The following is a 20547-nucleotide window of genomic DNA, read 5'->3' as shown; positions in this document are numbered from 1 at the left end:
CCAGCCAGTATAATTCTTACTGGTCCACTTACTTGAGTTTGTCCAGTGTGCAGTCTGGATGCTTCATTGTATCAGAGAGCAGCTTCAGTCCTGATTCTCCTGGGTGATTGTAGCTCAGGTCCAGCTCTCTCAGGTGTGAAGGGTTTGAACTCAGAGCTGAAGCCAGAGCAGCACAACCTTCTTCTGTCACCAAACACTGAGATAATCTACAACAACAGTAAGTGTTCATGTCAGTGTGCTTCATTTTTAGAGAATATATACTACAATAAACAAAACGGCTCTTCAAACCATCAATTATCTTTACAAGGACCTCTGATTGATTGCAATTAGTGATGTTGAGATTACCCAATTTCAAAATTGAAAGTGATTACAATGGTCACGGTATTGTGCGTTATTGTGACTTGTGTGTGGCATGCCCTCTGTCTGGATACTCTGTGAGGCTGTTACTATAGTAGCTGAGTTCACTAGGTGATTGTCTAGGTAAGGCAGGGTGCGTGCAAATCAACTTTCAGCACATGTGAAACTCTCAAATTGAAAACATGGTGGAACAATGCAATCTCTTGTACTTGCCGAAGAAACAAATTAAATTAGCTATTGGGGCATGTTGGCTCTCTAAACATGATTCAGGAGTAGTTGAAGACAGGTATGCAATATGCAAAACATTTAGATGAAAAGTGTCAGCAAAAGCAGTGAACACATCTAATATGTACAGCACCTGTGGGATCATCACCATCCACACCCAGATGAAGGTAATAATTTTGCAAACACAATAAATAGCCTGTTACTTACTCCTATCAAATAATTGCTATGAGCTTTGTTATTTTGATAAGAACAAGGTCTTAACTTTCAAATTAAACATTTTGACACTCTTTAATGCATATGACAGATCACTATAACTATATATAACTTATATAATATAAGTGGAAACATGGAGCGCACCTGAACTGATCATCTCTGCATCTGAACTGATCATCTCTGTATCTGTGCATCTCTGCATCTGAACTGATCATCTCTGTATCTGTGCATCTCTGCATCTGAACTGATCATCTCTGTATCTGTGCATCTCTGCATCTGAACTGATCATCTCTGTATCTGTGCATCTCTGCATCTGAACTGATCATCTCTGTATCTGTGCATCTCTGCATCTGAACTGATTGCTGTACTTCTAGATAGTTACAAACACTACCTTCGAAAATCATCCCATCTGCCACAGGTCTCTCTCATCTGAGTATTAACAGTATTAACTGAGTATTGACTACAAATCCCAGAACTCGCATACCTGGACTGATTGCACAAATACCTGTTCCCCGTTTCATGGACTATTTAAGCTCTGAACACGCTAGGCTCAGTGCAAAGTCTTGTTTTGCCATGGCTAACATTTCTGAGCATTTTTCTCACAACTGATCAATTCATCGATTTAGCGATCCATATTGACTATCTCATTCACTCTCGAAAAACAAACAGATTCTCTAATCCTCTTCACTAAGCAAACTTCCCTATGGATGACACTGAACCAATGCTGGATGAACTCATCTGTCCACAGAGCAAGAACGCTGCATCAGGGAACATCTGTGTCTGTATTGCAGTCAAGCAGGACATCTGAGAGCAAACTGCCAAATTTGACCAACACAACAGTAAACTCCGAGGGTGAGTACTAGGGATGGAGAAACAAAGCTTCTTGAATCTTTGAAGCTTTTCTTTGATTGTTTTGGAAAAAGATTTGAAGCATCAGCAGTGTCGAAAACTGTGGCAGGTCAAATTTATAGCATAAATCAGAGTGCGCAGCGCTGTTGTTTCATCCATTAAGCACAAATAAAAGCCTGACAACGCTAAATATTCAGTTTTCTGATAATACAACTGACATATTAAAGTGTGGCAGTAAATTAAATGTAATGATACTAATTATAATAATTCCAATAGAGTTGTTTAATGCAAGTAAATAGTGCTGTAATTATTTTATAGTTTTTATAGTGTTTATATGGCAGAATATATGATCATGTAATATAGACTATAGGCTTATATTTATATATATAAAAAAAATATTAAACGGACTTGAACCTCCAAAAACCCGTAGAGTAGTGGTCTGGGTTTAACCCTCTGAGGTCGACAAACGCGCCGGCGCGTTTTGCTGGATTTTCTCCACATTGTAGCACTATAAACTTAAATTTCTCCGTCATTTATGGTCATACAGAAAAAATAAATATAAAAAAAGAATCTGTGGTATTTCTACTTTTGTATGTGTCCACTTCCAATCAAATCAAAACATTGTGCTTTTGTAAAATAAAGAAAATAAACAGTGTGTGCGTTCTGCCTCTCCGTCGCGGTGAACTTTTTTTTCTTGAGCACGTCTATAAACTGAAACAAAACTCAGCGAATACTTGTCACACATTTATGAGCCATACACCTTTATAAACATTTAAGTGTGTACTTTTAAATGATCGGATTCAAAACGAAAACAAATATTCTCTGTTTAAGTAATTTGTATAAAACCAACAAGATTTCCAGCTTCTCAAACGCTTCCTAATTATTTTTAATTCGGCCACGCCCACTCGCGCAAAAGATATTCACATGCAAATCTCCACATGGAACGCGATCGCCCTCATTACCTCAACAACAAAACACTTCACTTCACTTTTCGTCGAGTTTGAAAGACGTGCCTGAGCTTACATTGGATTTACATCAGAAGAAGAAGAACGATATTTGAAGACAAGAAAGATAAGGTAAGTAATTCTTACATATTAGTTTGCTATTGTTGCATAAATTTCACATTGCAGTTGAACTGTTGCTAGATATATGGTGAATATTATAATATTTAGACCCGTGTTTACTGTTACTGTGTTTGTGGATATCTGCTCAAACGTAGATAGGCTATGTATATGGTAGGCCTAACCATAATGTTTTATATTTGATCGCAATCGCGTTTTAATGTATCATATTTTTGATCGCGATCGCGTTTGAATGTATCATATTTTGGAAAAGCAAAACGCTCCAAACGGCTTCATGTTTTTACTATTATCTCATTTCATATCATCATAACGAATGGAAACATTTGAAGTAACATGATAATCAATATATTTTTCTCTAGCTTAGTTGTTACTGAAATCTTTTTGAAAATATATATAGGCTGCTATATTGTTATTATTTTATGCAGCACTGCGCATAGCCTATACCTACAAGGTACAACAAACCTGGTGTTCATTATATATTGTTGGAAACATTTGTGTGAGTGTGTGTGTGTATTCTGTGAATTTTAAAAAGCAATTTTAACAAGAAAAATCTAAAATGTATTCCCAAAATCGTGCAGGCCTTTCTCTTGATATCAGTATGTTCACTTTTTTTTTTTTCAGGGCCCAGATGCCACTGAGTCCTGCTGACTTCAACATTCACAGTACATGTCTCTGTACATGAACATGGTAAAGTGAAAATCAAACACCTTAGAAAATGAAAGGTATGTACAATGTTTTTAGGAATGGCACAAAGGTCTCTTTCTTCAATAAGTGCTTTTTTGTTGTGTATCTTTGGATTATGTTGTGTTGTAAATAAATCCAAACAATTTTAAAAGCCATTCTTTTTTAAATCTCCTCATTCTTTGTGCAAGGTTGGTCAGAATGATGGGCCCTGATAAGCTCCTAATAGGGCCATTAGGGAGGTTCTTTGTCTTTCTCAGGTGTGGAAAGCTTTCATATTAATGAGGTGATCCGTCCCTTCGCATATTGCTTTCTAACACAAAACACGTCGTAAAATTTTTAAATCAATATATTGTCTTCTCTGAATGAGCAGTCAGGGTGATTCTCACATAGTTTTAGAGCAAATATTCTAGGCTACGTGATACAATTTTCAAAAGTCTTGTGAAGAAATAATCAGTATGGGTTTCATGACCTTATTTCAGTGAGAATTTATTTTTGTATTTTCACAAACCACGCATAAATGTCATTATCTCAAAACTACAAACTTTTACATACATGCTGCTGATATATTATTGTAGCAGAGTTTGTGCTGAATACAGTGTAATTAGACTTTAGCCATGAAAATGTCACAAGTAACAGAAATAACCACAAATGTCAGAGCATGTCAGAACACCTCCAGGGCCCAGAAAACAGCTCAGACCTCAGAGGGTTAAACATTCTGAAATGCAAAGTGAAGCATTCACTTGACTAGAAAAAAAGTGAGGCTTCGTTTTTCGTTGATCACGTTTCTCTGAAAACAATACATGCTCCGACACAGAGCTTCATGAGAAATTGCGCTGTGCACTCGATAAGCGCTTTGAAGCTTCAGTGTCATATGTAACAACACTAGTGAGTACCTCCATTGTTCCTGGTCATTACACTTCATGTATAGAAGTAAATGTAAAGATAATGTTCTCTATGAGTACCATCATAACTACGGCCCTACTTGACTCGGGCCCTACTTGTGTGTAGTTGGAGTTCTACACACAGAGCAAACATGCTTTTACCTCAACCGTTCCCCTCACAATCCAGTCATCATTGGTCTACCTTTTCTTCAGAGACACAAATCACATACATTAGTAACTGTCAGTATTACACACAGCAAATTTTTTTGGACAACCCACAGCATGCCTTCTACAGCCACTACCCATTCCTCAATGACCTTGGTCACACATTGCTACTGATTTTTTTCACTGAATTCCTGGCCTCCCAGGGTAACACCATTATATTAACAGTCATTGGTCATTTTTCTAAAGCACATCGATTAATACATCTACCCAAGCTCCCAACAGCTTTCGAAACAGCAGAATATCTCTCCCACTACGTGTTTCGCTATTATCGACTACCTGAAGATATTGTCTCAGACCGAGGGTTTCCAGTTCATATCTCATGTCTGGACAACCTTCTTCCGCCAGCTTAATGTAAATATAAACCTCACATCAGGATATCACCCACAATCGAACGGCCATACCGAATGCCTGAACCAAGAACTCACAAGGTTTCTTAGAATATACTGTCAGCAGAATCGGTCGGACTAGAGCCGCTTCTTACCCTGGGCAGAATATGCTCAAAATTCCCTTCAGAAACCCTCCACTGGCATTACCCCTTTCCAATGTGTCCTGGGATTTCAACACCTTTTATTTCAGTGGTCAGGGGATCCCTCTGAGTTACCGGCCGTTGACGACTGGCTCTGACGGAGCAAAACGGTATGAAATCAAGCACACATCCAACTTCTGGGTAAGGCAGAGTGAACTGCGATGCTAATCGAGTCTATATATATATATATATATACACTACCAAATTGGTTCACAGTTGGAAGCATCGCATTTTTCTTTTTTTTTTTTTTCACAAATTGTGCTTGCAAATTGTATAATATCCAAGATAAACATCTAGTAAATGTGCAGTTAATTCTCATACTGTATTTTCAGTTTTGGAATATTTATCCTCTCCCCAAATTTGTCACTAATGCGATGACATCTCAGATCATTACCTAGTCTCGTGTAATTTGCATTTAGCCAAGGCTGCAAAGCCGACTCCACGTTTCAAATATGTGAGACCTATCACTTCTGCTACTAAAGATAGCTTTATTAATAATCTTCCTGATCAGTTTCATCATCTCAGCATCCCAGATAGCTTAGAAGAACTAGATATTACAACAGAAACGTTTAACTCTCTCTTTTCCAGCACTTTAGACACAGTTGCTCCGTTGCGCTTAAAGAAGATTAAAGAAAATAGTCCAACGCCGTGGTACAATGAGCACACTCGGGCCCTTAAGAGAGCAGCCAGAAAAATGGAGCGCAAATGGAAGAAAACAAAACTAGAGGTATTTCGCATTTCATGGAAGGAGAGCTCAATTACTTACAGAGAGGCTTTAAAAGCTGCTAGATCTGCTTATTTTTCAACCCTATTAGAAGAAAATAAACATAATCCTAGGTATTTATTTGAAACGGTGGCTAAACTAACGACAAATAAAGCTTCAAGCCCAGAAGTTTCCAAGCAACACAGCAGTAATGATTTTATGAACTTCTTCACTTATAAGATTGATAATATCAGGGAGAAGATTATAACTATGCAACCGCCCACTACACTGCCGTGCAAAGGCAAAAGACCGTAACTTCGTTTTTGGTCGAAAATGAGTTATTTATATTTTTGGCACATTCAAGACCTTCTTTATCATGTGGATAAGTATCTTGAATCAATTCCGTTTTTTTTTCGAGAAAATAATGATTTGTCTTAACAGTAACTTCCAAAAGCCCATGAGAAACCAAGGCAGAACACCGTAACATCAGTTACCGCTCTTTGGCTTTGTTTTGGAACGCTCAAATTACGAGTTACGGTGCTCTGCCTTTGTTTAGCCGCGCGTCAATATGAAGTTACTGTGCCGGTGTTCAATCAAATAATGCTACCTACCAGATTGTACGGTTATCTGCCTTTGTTTTAATGTCCATTAAAATTTAAATTACGGTGTAGCCTGTGTACTTTGTACAGCTGCCATCAGTCGCTCTAACTTCTGATGTTTTCAGAGCGGTCAGAACATTTAGTATGGTCTGCTCCATCGACAAACGTGCGATATCGATCGCGAAGGATTATGCAGAGTTGACAGAAAAACGTTACACATTGCCGTATCAGATGAATACAACCAAGAATTAAAGCTTGGCAAACTAGCTGGCAGAGTGCCAAAACTTCGCCTTCAGCCCCGCCCTAAACGCGGTCGATCGAGTCAACGCTGGACTAATAGGTATTTTGTCATGTCAAATGTATTAATAATGCCATCAGAATGCAACCAAAGCACAGGATAGCAATAAGTAGATGGCTATAAATAATTGTAAATCATACAAAATAAATGCCATGATCACTAGATTTTATACAGGTGTTACTATAATGATTTTGTTAATGGTGATCAGCAACTAAATATTGATAATGTGGAAGTTACTGCCTTTTGCCTTGGCATGACTTCTCACTTTTTGCTGACAATACAAAGGCAGAGTACAGTAACTTTAAAATAGTGGTCAAAAGTCAAGTTTGAGCTCAAGATTTTTTTATGTATATAATTTCCATTACTAAAACATCTATTTGCCAGATTTCCAGTGTCCTACCTATAATTAATTTGGCGGGACAACTAAAAATCTTTAAAGTCATTTTTCTCAGTTCCACACTCTAGCGACTTAAGGTCTTTTGCCTTTGTAGGGCAGTACAGTATCGCATCAGGCAGTGCATTGTAGTCTCCCTGAGGAAAAATTTTATTCATTCGTTGCTATAGGGGAGGAAGAATTTACTAAACTCGTTAAATCATCTAAATCGACAACATGTATGTTAGACCCTATACCGACTAAGCTACTGAAAGAGATGCTTCCAGAGGTCTTAGATCCTCTTCTTAATATCATTAATTCATCTTTGTCTCTAGGATACGTACCAAAAAACTTTAAGCTGGCTATGATTAAACTGCTTGTTAAAAAAACGCAACTTGATCCTACAGAATTAGTCAATTACAGGCCGATCTCGAATCTACCTTTTCTGTCAAAGATATTAGAAAAGGCAGTATCCTCACAACTGTGTTCCTTTCTTGATAGAAATGATATCTGCGAGGATTTCCAGTCCGGATTTAGACCGTACCATAGTACCGAGACAGCTCTCGTTAGAGTCACAAATGATTTGCTCTTATCATCCGATCGTGGTTGTATCTCTCTATTAGTGTTACTCGATCTTAGTGCTGCATTTGACACTATTGACCACAACGTTCTTTTAAATAGTTTAGAACATTATGTTGGCATTACGGGAAATGCACTAGCATGGTTTAAATCATACTTATCTGACCGTTATCAGTTTGTAGCAGTAAATGATGAGATGTCTCATCGATCACAAGTTCAGTATGGCGTACCACAAGGCTCAGTACTAGGACCGCTGCTGTTCACTCTGTACATGCTACCATTAGGAGATATCATTAGGAAACATGGAATTAGCTTTCACTGTTATGCTGACGATACTCAGCTGTATATTTCTTCAAAACCTAACGAAACTTACCAATTCACAAAATTAACGGAATGCATAGCTGATATAAAAAAATTGGATGACTCGTAATTTCCTTCTTCTAAATTCTGAGTTTCTAATTATTGGACAAAAAACTTCCTCACGTAATAACCTAGAATACTGTCTAACACTCGATGGCTGCTCTGTTAAGTCTTCGTCGTCGGTTAGGAACCTGGGTGTGCTCTTTGATACCAATCTTTCATTTGAAAGTCACGTGTCTAGTATCTGTAAAACTGCATTTTTCCATCTTAAAAATATATCTAAATTACGCCATATGCTCTCATTGACAAATGCGGAACAATTAGTTCATGCGTTCATGACCTCAAGGCTGGATTATTGTAATGCTCTACTGGGTGGTTGCCCTGCACGCTTAATAAACAAACTACAGCTGGTACAAAACGCAGCAGCTCGAGTTCTTACTAGAACCAGGAAGTATGACCATATTAGCCCAGTTCTGTCAAAACTGCATTGGCTCCCTATTAAACATCGCATAAATTTTAAAATATTGCTGATCACGTACAAAGCACTAAATGGTTTAGCTCCGCAGTACTTGAGCGAGCTCTTAACGCATTATAGTCCGTCACGTCTATTGCGATCTCAAAATTCCGGCCCGTTACTAATACCTAGAATATCAAAATCGACTGCTGGTGGTAGATCCTTTTCCTATTTAGCACCAAAACTCTGGAACAGTCTTCCTACCATTGTCCGGGAAGCAGACACACTCTGTCAGTTCAAAGCCAGATTAAAGACACATCTCTTTGACCTAGCATTCACATAATACATTATAGACTTCTATAATTTAATGTTAGGCTGCATAGATTAGGTCAGCTGGAACCGGGAACACTTCCCATAAATCCTGATGTACTCGTTACATCATGAGAAGAATGGCATCTACGCTAATTTTAGTGTCTGTGTTTATCCCGAGGTTTTCCTGCAGCCTGCCGGATCCAGGCCGTATCCAGATCTGACGAAGGACCTTCGCCTGGACTGATGACAACGCAGTGCTGAAGTGCCAACTAGTCTCTCCCTATGGAGGATCCCTCTACCACTATACAGATAAGGCGTTGTCGGGAAAATTCATTTCACGTTCCTACCCCAAAGCAACAAAATAAAATAAAATTCTTTATCAAAATTTATAAGGAAAGACAAGTACTTTGTTTAGGCTTGGCTTGTAGGGAATTCCAAACCTGCGTATTTTCAAACGCACATAACTATAGAACCCATTCTAAATGCGCATGTGAACGCCATCAGCGTTTCTCACAGGTTCGCGTTTAAAGTCTGTGTAGAGGGAATGGTGTCGTCTTAGCGGCCCCTAATTTAATAACAAATGATCGTTGCGATGGAAGCAAATCAATCAAAACTAACTTTAGATGGAAAATAACTTAACTCTGCTATAAAGCCAAAACAATCTCTGTTACCTTAAATTATACGCTTATCTCTGTAAAGCTGCTTTGAAACAATCTACATTGTTAAAAGCGTTATATAAATGAAGATGACTTGACTTGACTTGACTAATAAAACACAATACAAATTATTTAAAGAAAAAAAAAATATTTACCTTTTAATAGTTTGTTTACATCTACCTTGTAAATATATATTTTTTATTAAAAAGGTTACAATTACAACAACAATTCAAGTGTAATCTTTCTTTTTAAAAACTAAAGTATACAAAACGTATTATTTGATGACTATTATTTTTGACAAAACATACTATATTTAACATATAAGCAAAATTGGCAAACAAAAGCTTATTTGATGTGGCAGTCTATTGTACAGTAAAAACTTTACAATCTATTCAAAACTATTCAACGTCTTTCAAAACTAAAGTATACATTTTATCATACGTATTTCAAAGTAAAGGATTCATTAGTTAGTTGATGACTTTATTTTTGACAAAACACATACAGTATATATTCCTCATCTCAGTATAGCAATAGAGTTTGCTAAAAGCTGTTCATTCAATACAGCAGTATTTGAAAATCGATAATATTTTGTAAAATTACATTTATATTTGCATTTATGTCAAAACCTAGACACTTTTAAACATCAAAATGACATTTATTAATATGTATTCGTGTCAAAATGACATAAACAGATTTTCCTATTCAATTTTGCATGGAAACGCTTCCAAGACGCTTGCGTGTCGCGTGAAAAATAGGCGTCGGTTCTATTTCGAGCATGCACGCGTTTTCCACGAGGCTCATGCCGCGCCTGAGACGCGCGTCTCACACAGGCAGTGTGCAAACTCTAAACTGTTAACATGGGAGCCGAAATAAAAACGGACACGCCACGCAGCTGAGACTTACGCCATGCATCCAGTGTGTCACCGGCCTTATCCAGCGGATGTGGGCGTTTCACAGGTTTGTATGAATCGCCTCACATTTGCGTTTGTATAGCGCGGTCTCCGTGGGCGGAGTTACATTAAAACTTAATTAGCTGAGATGAGAACGACTGACATCTCTCTCTTTACATACATATTACATAAACTGTGAATATTTGTTTTTTATAAAACTTACTTCATTTAAAAGAAGAGAATTCAAGCTTCATGTCTGTGTGTCTGTATGCCTGTTTGACTGAGTATTCGCTGAGTTATGGTTCATTTTCGGACGCGTTTCAGAATTGACTTCACTGACGGAGAGTAGGCAGAACTCGCATCATGTTTATTTTTCTTTATTTGGCGAAAAGCACAACACTTTGTTTTTATCATGAGTATACATAAAAAAATACACACTAAACAGGATCGATTGATGTATAGCACAAGCTTATAAGATAAAAATTAATATTAGTATTTCGATTTTTTTTTTGGACTGATAAGGAAAAAAACGGGCCTATCGCGCCGGCGCGATAGCCGACCTCAGGGGGTTAATGTGTTATATGGCACATATGCAGGATAACTATGGATCAAATGTCAAAAATATGATTTTCTGAGCCCGAATTTGAGCAAATCTTTGACATGGCCTTACTCAGTCAATATTAAAGATATCAAGGTTATATTTTCACAGAATGTTCTTTACATTGTGTAGGATGATTTTATGTAGAAAACATTGAATCACAAAAAAAAATGACTTTAGCTGGGTTTTCACAGGCAGGGTCACATATATTCTCATTGTTTGATGTATGCTTATCTTTATTTAGGCCAAATTTAGGACATTTAGGCCAAAGTGGGTGAAGATAAAAATCTTAATTCAGTCAAGAGTAGTGAGTGTTTTTCTCTTTTGTTGTTTTATTAACATTAAAAGGATGAAATTAATGTAGAAATGTTTACCTGGCAAAGCTTTAAAGCACGAGCAAATAATTTGTGACAACTTTTGTTATTGCGAATAAGTGCAGTGTCCTGTGAGTGTAACTCTACCGCTGCATTAACATGTGATGTGAATGTACGTAGAGATTTACAGTATTGGGACTGAGGCGCCAGCACTGCAGCTGATAGAATGTGTGCTGTAGCACGATACTATCATATTTCTTCCATAGCAGATATGTCACACTGTACAGCCCTGCTTATGCTCATGCAAAGCCTCATTGATGTATTTTTTTTTATCGCAATGTTTTGTTGAAATGTTTTTATTTATTAAAGAAAATTATGCAAATCATAACCTACTGTAAGCCTATTTAATTCTTAATAAAGAATTCTAAAACACATATGCTGCCAACTAACATCGGTTAGCAAGTCCTGATCAATGTTTTAATTTAATTTATTTCACTGTTATGTTTCAGTTAATAAATCTATTAAAGGTGCTGTATGTAGTTTTTAGCGGCCTCTAGCGGTGATGTTTCAGATTGTAACCAATAAGTTTACAAGCGCGTGCTCTTACGCATGCTCGAATTTATGAGCGAGCACTGTGGGTACCGGCCAGACTGAGACGCAACCGGACGTAACACACAAAGCATCCCACAACATGCTGGAAACTCAGGTAAACTCTCACTGCAACGTTACAATAATAGGCTACTTTTATCAGCTTGACGTTGAACTAATGCTCCATGCTCGTACCATGATAAGTATGGAACCCTATCAACCGTGCCGAATTCTGTCACTGCAAGCACCACTTCACATTTTCTTCAGGAAATGTACATTCTAGGTTTGTAGATAAGGTTTCTCCATTATTCAAATACCCTGCCGATGTTGATCCGTGTTTTTTACCCGAAGTTCATCCGATTCACGTCTGGCCTTACGAGCTTCAGCAGAAAAAACTTTTTATTTAATTTTTTAGCAATATGTGGAGTTTGTGTTGGAGTCTGTGTTTTGTTGGGCGCAGGTTGTTTCTTAGTGTTATCAAACATGTCATAAGAAGCATAAGTCATAAGTCCATGTCATAAGTTGCAGTGTCGTCGCTGTTTAGTGCAAAGTCAGTAGGCTAGACGAGGCGAGAGGCTCGGGAGCGCGCATGCAGGTGACGTCACTGGCGGTAAATCCGACCCAGGACCTTCACATAAAAATAAGAATACTTGCTTTCAGAGGTAATAGCAAAACCCACAAAGTGGATAATTTGAATGTGAGATTACAACCCCTTCACACACAGGCAATAAAAAAATGATTTGTTTTGGTAGAAAAGCTACATACAGCACCTTTAACAAATTGAAATAACATGAAGTATAAGACACATAATCTATTGACTAGGGATGCTCCGATCAGCATTTTTTGCCTCCGATACCGATTCTGATATCTGGGATTCAGTATCGGCCGATACCGATCCGATACTAAAATAAAAACAGTGCTGAATTACCTAATAAACAGTATGCCTCACTGTGTGGAAGAGACTGGGATCATTCTTTTGTGAAAGGCATCAGGCAGGCTTGACTTAAACATTACTTTCTTAACTTTATGGGGGGTGCTGGATGGCTAAAATACACATTAATTGCGCAGATATTAACAAATACATGATATTCAATAAAAATAAAACAAAGCATGGATAAGATATATTCATGTTTCTTTTTTATTTATTTTTAGCGATTTATTTTAAAACGGATGCTGCATTAATTTCGTTAAATATTTACCACTGAGTCTTCTCCTCCCATTTCTACCCGTGACGCTTATCCAACTTCCCAACTACTACCTGCGCAGATGTCAACAGCGCAGCTGGGTTGTAGGTTGCCAGGTTGAGCTCACAAATGGGTTGAAATTTGTATGAAGTGTTGATTGTGTGAGTAGGATACGTTTAATACAAGATCTGGCAATCGGACAACCTTGGAATAATAAATTGATGTGGTTATTCATTTAACGAGGTTTGGGCCATACAAATTACAGGAGTTTCACGGGAGAAAAAAAAATGGGAGGGGGGTGGGAGATGGGTGTGAAATACAGGAGACTCTGGGGGAAAACAGGAGTGTTGATAGGTATGCACGTTAGCTTGTTTGAATTGGAAACTGTTTACCTGCCGCCTGCGTTCTGTGCATGTTGCTAGCGCGTGATGTCACACACTTAATCGCACATCATAGAATTACCGCGAGAGCGTTTAGAGAGCCGACTGCTTTGTAAGCTTCGAATCGCTCTCGCTGTAATTTGATGCCCCTACGGATCGGGCCCATTGTTACCGATACCCGATCTAAAATTTTATTCCATATCTGAGCCGATACCCGAAACAAATATCGGATTGGAGCATCCCTACTATTGACATGCATTGCCTTTAGAAAAATTGGGCACACAATGTTAAAGTTTAGCCTACTTTGCTTAAATTTGATGCAATAATAGAAGCCTACATTTGTTTCAGTTCTAAAGTTGTAATGTAATTTCAGTATTGTGATTATGAATTAGTTTAACTACTGTTTCACTTGAACTTATCTGCTACCAGCTCTCAATCGCTCTCAATGAGCCGCAGCGCAGCGTCAGATTATGTAATAGAGATAATAAACTGACACTTTTCAAAGTCTGTGATTATAGTGCCACTTAGGGGTAAAAGGCAGCAAATACACATCCCCAATTTTACCGCCGTATGAAAAATTGGCGTATTATTCTGGTTGAGTAACAACTGTACTTTTAAGAATTCCATGTGCAGGCCCAAATCACTCTTTGCTATACTTAATCTCACTAATCCACCACAACATGTTATTTCTGGCTCTGCAGTGCTTGTGAATAGCTTTTCTCAATTATTTTCAGACACATTAAAGTCAATTGAATCCATTACCAAAGACACCAAAGTGACTCAAATGTTCGTTTGATGTAAGCTGATTCAGCTCATTCAACAAACTCACTCTGCTTTTACTCTGACTACCTCTGCTGCCATAAGTGATCTAATTATGAAGTCTAATTCCACATCCTGCCAGCTTATATCTAATATCTAATTTACCATTCTTAAGCAAAATACTTGAAAAAGTTGTGGCTTCACAACTGAGATCATACTTAGATCCTAATGGTCTTTTTGTACCTTTTCAGTCAGGATTTCGCCCATCTCATAGCACTGAAACTGCTCTTCTTGGGGTGGTTAATGACATTCTTCTGTCAATGGATTCAGGGTTAATAAACAAGTGCTGCATTTGACACAGTCTCCCATTAAATAAAAACAAATGCATTGTTTATCGGTCATAAATGCTGGTTAATACATTAACGTTATTTGATGAACAGATTTAACCCTCTGATGGTCTTTATTTTTGTCTACACTCGTGTTTTTTGGGGTCTCCAGAGACCCCAGACAATAAAATTTAATTTTGTAACAAGATAATAGTTTTTTTTTTTTTTTACAAATGTAATTTTATTCTGTTTGTTAATGTTTTTACTCAACATTTGTGCAGTTTTAAATAAATAAATAAATAAATAAATAAATAAATAAATAAATAAATAAAGCTTTTTACAAAAAAAAACAGCATTTGATGTAAAATTCACTTTATAAAAGACCCAGATTTCTAACTTTCATTCATGGGGATAACGTGGATCATTTTAAATAGTTTAATGTAACATTTATGCCCATTTTTTGGAAAATGCAGTTTAAAAAAAAAAAATCACTTTAACCACTAGATGGCTATAGAGCTCCACTATATGCTATTTGCTATTTGAATACCTGAAAGATATCTTTTCACAAGTTGGATTCAGTTGGATTCATATGTAAATATTATAAAATCACAATTATAACAAAAATAAAATATTTTTGTCAAAGTTTAGCATTTTTTTGGGAATCAAGGTTCAACGTCAATAATTAGAATTTTTTTGACAGATTATAAGAGAGCAGTTGTTTTATAGCCTCACAAATGTACTCGTGTGTGTGTGTGTGTGTGTGTGTGTGTGTGTGTGTGTGTGTGTGTGTGTGTCAGAGAGAAAGAGAGAGAGAGTGTGTGAGTACACATTGTCAGACATCCCAACCTGCAAAAGTTCATTTCAGGGAGGTACCCCCCCCCCCCCCCAAAAAAAATATATTAAAGCATAATACAAAATTTCTATAGGCTATAGGCCTATGCATTTATTTGTTCATAATGTTACAATTTGTAGATTACTTTTACTATTTATAAGCTGCTTATACTATTCATGTGAACTGCTTTTATTTATATTCCATTGCAGCTTTAAACAGGTCTAAGGAATAGGCTAATATGCACATGAATTTAATGAAACTTGTTGAACTCACCTCAACATGTCTTTTACAATCATTTAACCCACCATGGGCAATGCTGAAGTCACTGTTACAAACTTTACAGCGTGCAAGACTATCATTATGTTTTACTCTTATAAGACAGGGGTACACTTTCATGTAGTCTGCCGTAAAATGTATCTTATACTTTCGTTTTTGCATGTTTTTTTGTGGCACTCTCCCGTTGCCATGGCGCTCCTGTTTCTAGATACACTGAACTGATAAATTCGGTTCGGGAGAGGCGATAAAACCCGCCCACACTGACAATTGATTGGTTGATTTACCGAAACAGGCCAATCAGATGCTCTCTATCTTACGTGCGCACACACGCACACACGCAAGGTCTCTCGCTCCCTCTCCCTCTCTGCTGTGCACGCGCGCTCTGGCTCGCTCGCTCTAGATTCCGGGAGATTTTAACTCATTTGCGGGTATCAGGGAGCCGCTATCAATATGCGGGAGACTCCCGGAACTTCCGGGAGACTTGGGATGTCTGCATTGTCGATGTGCCAGTGTCACCACTTTATATTTGTAGTGGTTCTGAATTTTGGATGATTTTATTTGACAAATTATAGCCCTACAAATGTTCCTGTGTGTGTGTGTGTGTGTGTGTGTGTGTGTGTGTGTGTGTGTGTGTGTGTGTGTGTGTGTGTGTGTGTGTGTGTGTGTGTACATTTTCAATGTGTCAGTGTCACCAATTTATTTTTGTGGTGGTACTGCATTTTGGATGATTTTATTTGACAAATAATAAGAGAACAGTTTTTATAGTCTCAAAAATGTATTCCTCTATATGTGTGTGTGTGTGTGTGTGTGTGTGTGTGTGTACGTGTGTTGTGAGCAAAATAATTTAGCATTGTGGATGCTTTTTGAATTGGTGGAAGTGTGCCACTTTATTTCTGTCATTTCTGTCGATGTATTCTGCGTTGTTTTTGATTTTGATGATGAATTTTGTCTATTTTGATTGCGGGGTCTCCAGAGACCCCGAAGACCACGAGTGTCACAAATTTTGTCACGCTAACATAAAAACATAGATATCATTCCAATTTAATTTTTTGTTTGTAGTTCTAGAACGTGTTGAGAGCTGTAGAAGGTTTCATACCATTTGGACAAAGGGAACTTTTTTTTTTAATTTGAGCAAAAGTCATTTGCGGGTCAAAAAGACCCCGAAGACCATCAGAGGGTTAAACACAAACGTGCATGCATCACGCGCAAAAACAATGCTCACTGGATCGACATGACCTAAGTCAAGTCACCTTTATTTATATAGTGCTTGACAAGATTTTGTCAAAGCACTTAACAGTATCAAATTGGAGGACAGAGTGTCAGTAATGTATAATAATAAGATTAAACATTCAATTTTCAGTTAAAGGCATTTCATTATTGAATTCAGAGATGTCATTGTCTAGCTCAGTTTAGTTTAATTATATCTGTGTAATCAAATTGATGATAATCGCTAATGAAGGCAAATTGCAGAATTAAATCATATTTTTTTTAATAAAGGTAAATAGGCACAAGTTAATTTACATTTGACCACAGTTAAAATATTTACTTCTAAGATTCCTCAGTCAGATTATATTAACTTTAAGAATTACAGTGAAAAAACGAGACAACACACTCATAACAACAATAGGCCATCTTGGTTAATGTTTCAGAAAAGTTAAAATGAGAAGTTACAGGGGAGTTCAGAAAGAGGTGACCCATTGATGCTGAGTAGCATACAGGTACATGCTGCTAAATGGTCCCCCTGGATCTTGTTCGTTAAGTCTGTTTTCAGAATTTAAAAAAATGAGTGATGGGATATTGATAGCCAAACAATCTTTTGGGTGCCCGCAGCCCGCTTGCAGTGTGAAGCGCGTGTCTGCGCTATTCTCCGACATGCCCGCTCGCGGTGTGTTTTTAACGCGTGTCTGCGCTATTCTCCGAAAATGCCCGCTCGCGGTGTGTAGCGTGTGTCCGCGCAATTCTCCGACATGCCCGCTCGCTGTGTGTTTTTAACGCGTGTCAGCGCTATTCTTTATCAACCAAAGCCGGTCGCGAGGGCGCCGCACTCGCCATCTTTCCATACACTTCACTTTTGCTATTAAACCAGAGCGAATGAGACGAGGGCGGTCACGTTTGTCAACGCGCCTTTGGAGAGAAGTGAAAGTGACAGCTCGGCTAGTATGGGAGTATCGATACTTCGGGACATTAGTATTGGTACCGTTCAGATATTTCAGTATCGATATTTATCGAAATATCGATATTTTTGACAACACTATTGCACATCTTTCATCTTCTCTAGCTGATGCTGACACCTCAATTCATGCATCAATCGATTACAGTGTGTGTTCTCACATTGACCAGGCATTCTGCTCACATTACTCCTCTGCTCATCACTGGTTACCCGTGGCATCACATATTCACTTTAAGATATTACTTCTAACATTTAAGGCATTAAATGGTCTTGCACCTCCATATCCATCTGATCTACTTTACTCCTACCACCCTGCCCGGTCCCTTAGATCAGCTGAACTTGTATTTTTTTTTTTTTTTGTCCACTGTAGGTGGAAGTTCATTTAGAGTTAATGCTCCTAAATTATGGAATTCACTACCCCTTACACTCTGTTATATCTCATCTATGGCTACCTTAAAGACTCAGCTAAAAACATATCTATTTAACCCTTTAGGCGCCAAGGTGTTTTTGAAAAAATGCTGGATTTTGACATCAAAATTTCAAAAGCTTGTGGCTTAAAAGGGCTTAAAGATAGAGATCTACTGTAAATTAGAAAAATGTTGGGGATGACTGAAAGTTTATGTGGGGTGTAAATATACTCATCTAATTTACATATGACGTCATCAGGGGGCGGCCCTCTTGAATTTCATAATATTCAGGAAATAGTAGATATTGAACTGATGTTTGAACTTATTTGCATGTTTTATTTTTATTTTTTTTAATCCTCATTCTAAATGATGAGAAAAGAGGTAACCAAAAATAACAGGAGAAAGTACTAAATTATTACTATACTATATAGTAGTAAAACGCATGTGAACAGTAGCCTACTTTTTGATCAGTTCATCAGTAATATTCAGGAAAAAATATATATGGAGTGGGTTTTTTTTTTTTTTTGGTCTTTTTATCCTCATTCCAAATTATCAGGAAAAGAGGAAATCAACAGTAAAACTATAAGTACCTATTTATTCTACTTCTGCTGCCTTTACCTCTAGCAATAGCTCTCCTATGTACACTAAGACCACGTCCACCCCTGCCAGCCCCATCCCCGTTGGGCAAATGGTCAAAATGATCTGTTTGTGCTTCGTGAACACTCGCGCCTTGCGCAGCGGCACCATTGCACGACAAAGATGTTCCGGGAGAAGCGTGCACGGCACCATTGTGGAATAAAGATGTACCGGGAGAAGTGCTCGCGACAAAGATGTACCGGGAGAAGCGCGAGTCGCACGGCACCATTGTGCGGCAAAGATGTACCAGGAGAAGCGCGCGCGACACCATTGTGCGGCAAAGATGTACTGGGAGAAGTGTGCGCGGCACCATTGCGCGGCAAAGTTGTACCGGGAGAGGCGCGGGCGGCACCATTGCGCGGCAAAGATGTACTTAGACGGCCGATCGTCATTTCCAAAAGGCAGATATTCCCCTTCAGAGTCAGAATCGGCGAATAACATTTGCAACACATCCTCACGGTACAAGTTTTTATTAGCCATTTGACGATTTTCTCTCACAATTCTCACAATTTACTCAGATGCTCTGAACTGAACTGTTTCCTTATCAATGACACGATCGCTCAATTGCTCTGCTGTTTCCTCCAACACTTTGAATAGGAACATGACGTCATTTTGGTCTTGAATCGAAGTATTACATGTCTGCCATCTAGTGGTAGGGAATACAAATGAGATATTACACCATATTAGGATCTACAGCCTGTTTTATTAAGTATGATGTCTTGTCGCAATTTTGCGACTTTGGCGCTTAGAGGGTTAACATGTACTTTGGATAATGTGGCTATATGTATCCTTATGTGTTTGTAATGTGTGTGTGGGTGTGTAAATGTATTGTAATGTACAATGTAAAGTGACCTTGAGCTACAGAAAGGCGCAATATACATAAAACTTCTAAGTACCTCAAAATGTTTAGTTGACAGTTTGTATTCTTCAGTCCAGCAGAGAGTAGCTTCACTCCTGAATCCTGCAGGTCATTGTTACTCAGGTCCAGCTCTCTCAGGGCTGAGTTTGATGATTGTAGAACTGAAGCCACAACTTCACAGTGCTGATCAGTTAGATTACAGGCTGTTAATCTGAAATAATATATTGCGTTAATATATTACAATATAGTATATACAATATAGGGATGTCCCGATCCGATCCACGGCATCGGTATCGTGCCGATACTGGCCCAAAACGCTAGATCGGATATCGGAGGGGAGAAAAAAAATTATCCGATACCTATGATCCGATACCCATTAGGGGTGGAACGGTACGTATTCGTACTGAACGTACGTTCGGTGCATGGATTTACACAGAGAATACACGGTATAAAAATTAATAAAACTCGCGTGCACATTAATTAATGTAATACGGAACGTTACTGTTAGATACGCGCATATGCGGGATAGGGACACCTAATCTGTAGCCCCGCCTTAGCTCTGAACTATATCGCTTCAAACGCTCGCTTTATCATTATACGCGCGCGGCACGTCCTATTCGCTTTGGACGCGCGAATGGATTCAAACTGTTCAAGCATCGAACTAGACGCAATAGACTTTTGGTGTGAACGCAGCAAAATGAACAGGCTGCGATGTCAAGATTGCAATTCTGGAATGTGTGTGTGTGTGTGTCAGAGAGAAAGAGGCACGGGCGCGATCGAACAGTGGAAACATAAAAACATACTCCGTCATTTTCATACAGGACATCATTAAAACTGCAAAAAGTGTTTAGCCTACTTATATTTGTGTAAAACACAACATTGTGCTTTTGTCAAACTGTAAACTCTTGTCAAACTGTAGCTGTCACCAAACCAAAATATCTCTCTCTCTCTC

At 38.1% G+C, this 20547-nt stretch overlaps 1 protein-coding gene across 4 annotated transcripts in view; it reads right to left on the bottom strand.

Annotated features, from left to right (window-relative positions):
- The window catches only part of LOC308688002 (protein NLRC3-like), an 83596-nt gene that overhangs the window by 43891 nt on the left and 19158 nt on the right, over nucleotides 1-20547 (bottom strand). For 3 of the 4 annotated variants that reach the window (XM_081360818.1, XM_081360819.1, XM_081360820.1), the window contains exons 6-7: nucleotides 19633-19806; nucleotides 33-206 (exon numbers count right to left, since the gene is read on the bottom strand). In XM_081360818.1, coding sequence (XP_081216944.1) covers nucleotides 33-206; nucleotides 19633-19806 — 348 coding nt within the window. Of the gene's footprint in view, nucleotides 1-32; nucleotides 207-18058; nucleotides 19383-19632; nucleotides 19807-20547 lie in introns of those variants that run through there. The other variant, XM_081360821.1, reaches the window with a different exon arrangement.

The sequence above is a fragment of the Scardinius erythrophthalmus genome (assembly GCF_964197995.2).
Source record: "Scardinius erythrophthalmus genome assembly, chromosome: 1".
Taxonomy (NCBI): domain Eukaryota; kingdom Metazoa; phylum Chordata; class Actinopteri; order Cypriniformes; family Leuciscidae; genus Scardinius; species Scardinius erythrophthalmus.
The sequence above is the reverse complement of the archived record's forward strand: the minus strand, read 5'-3'. Positions and strand labels throughout refer to the sequence as shown.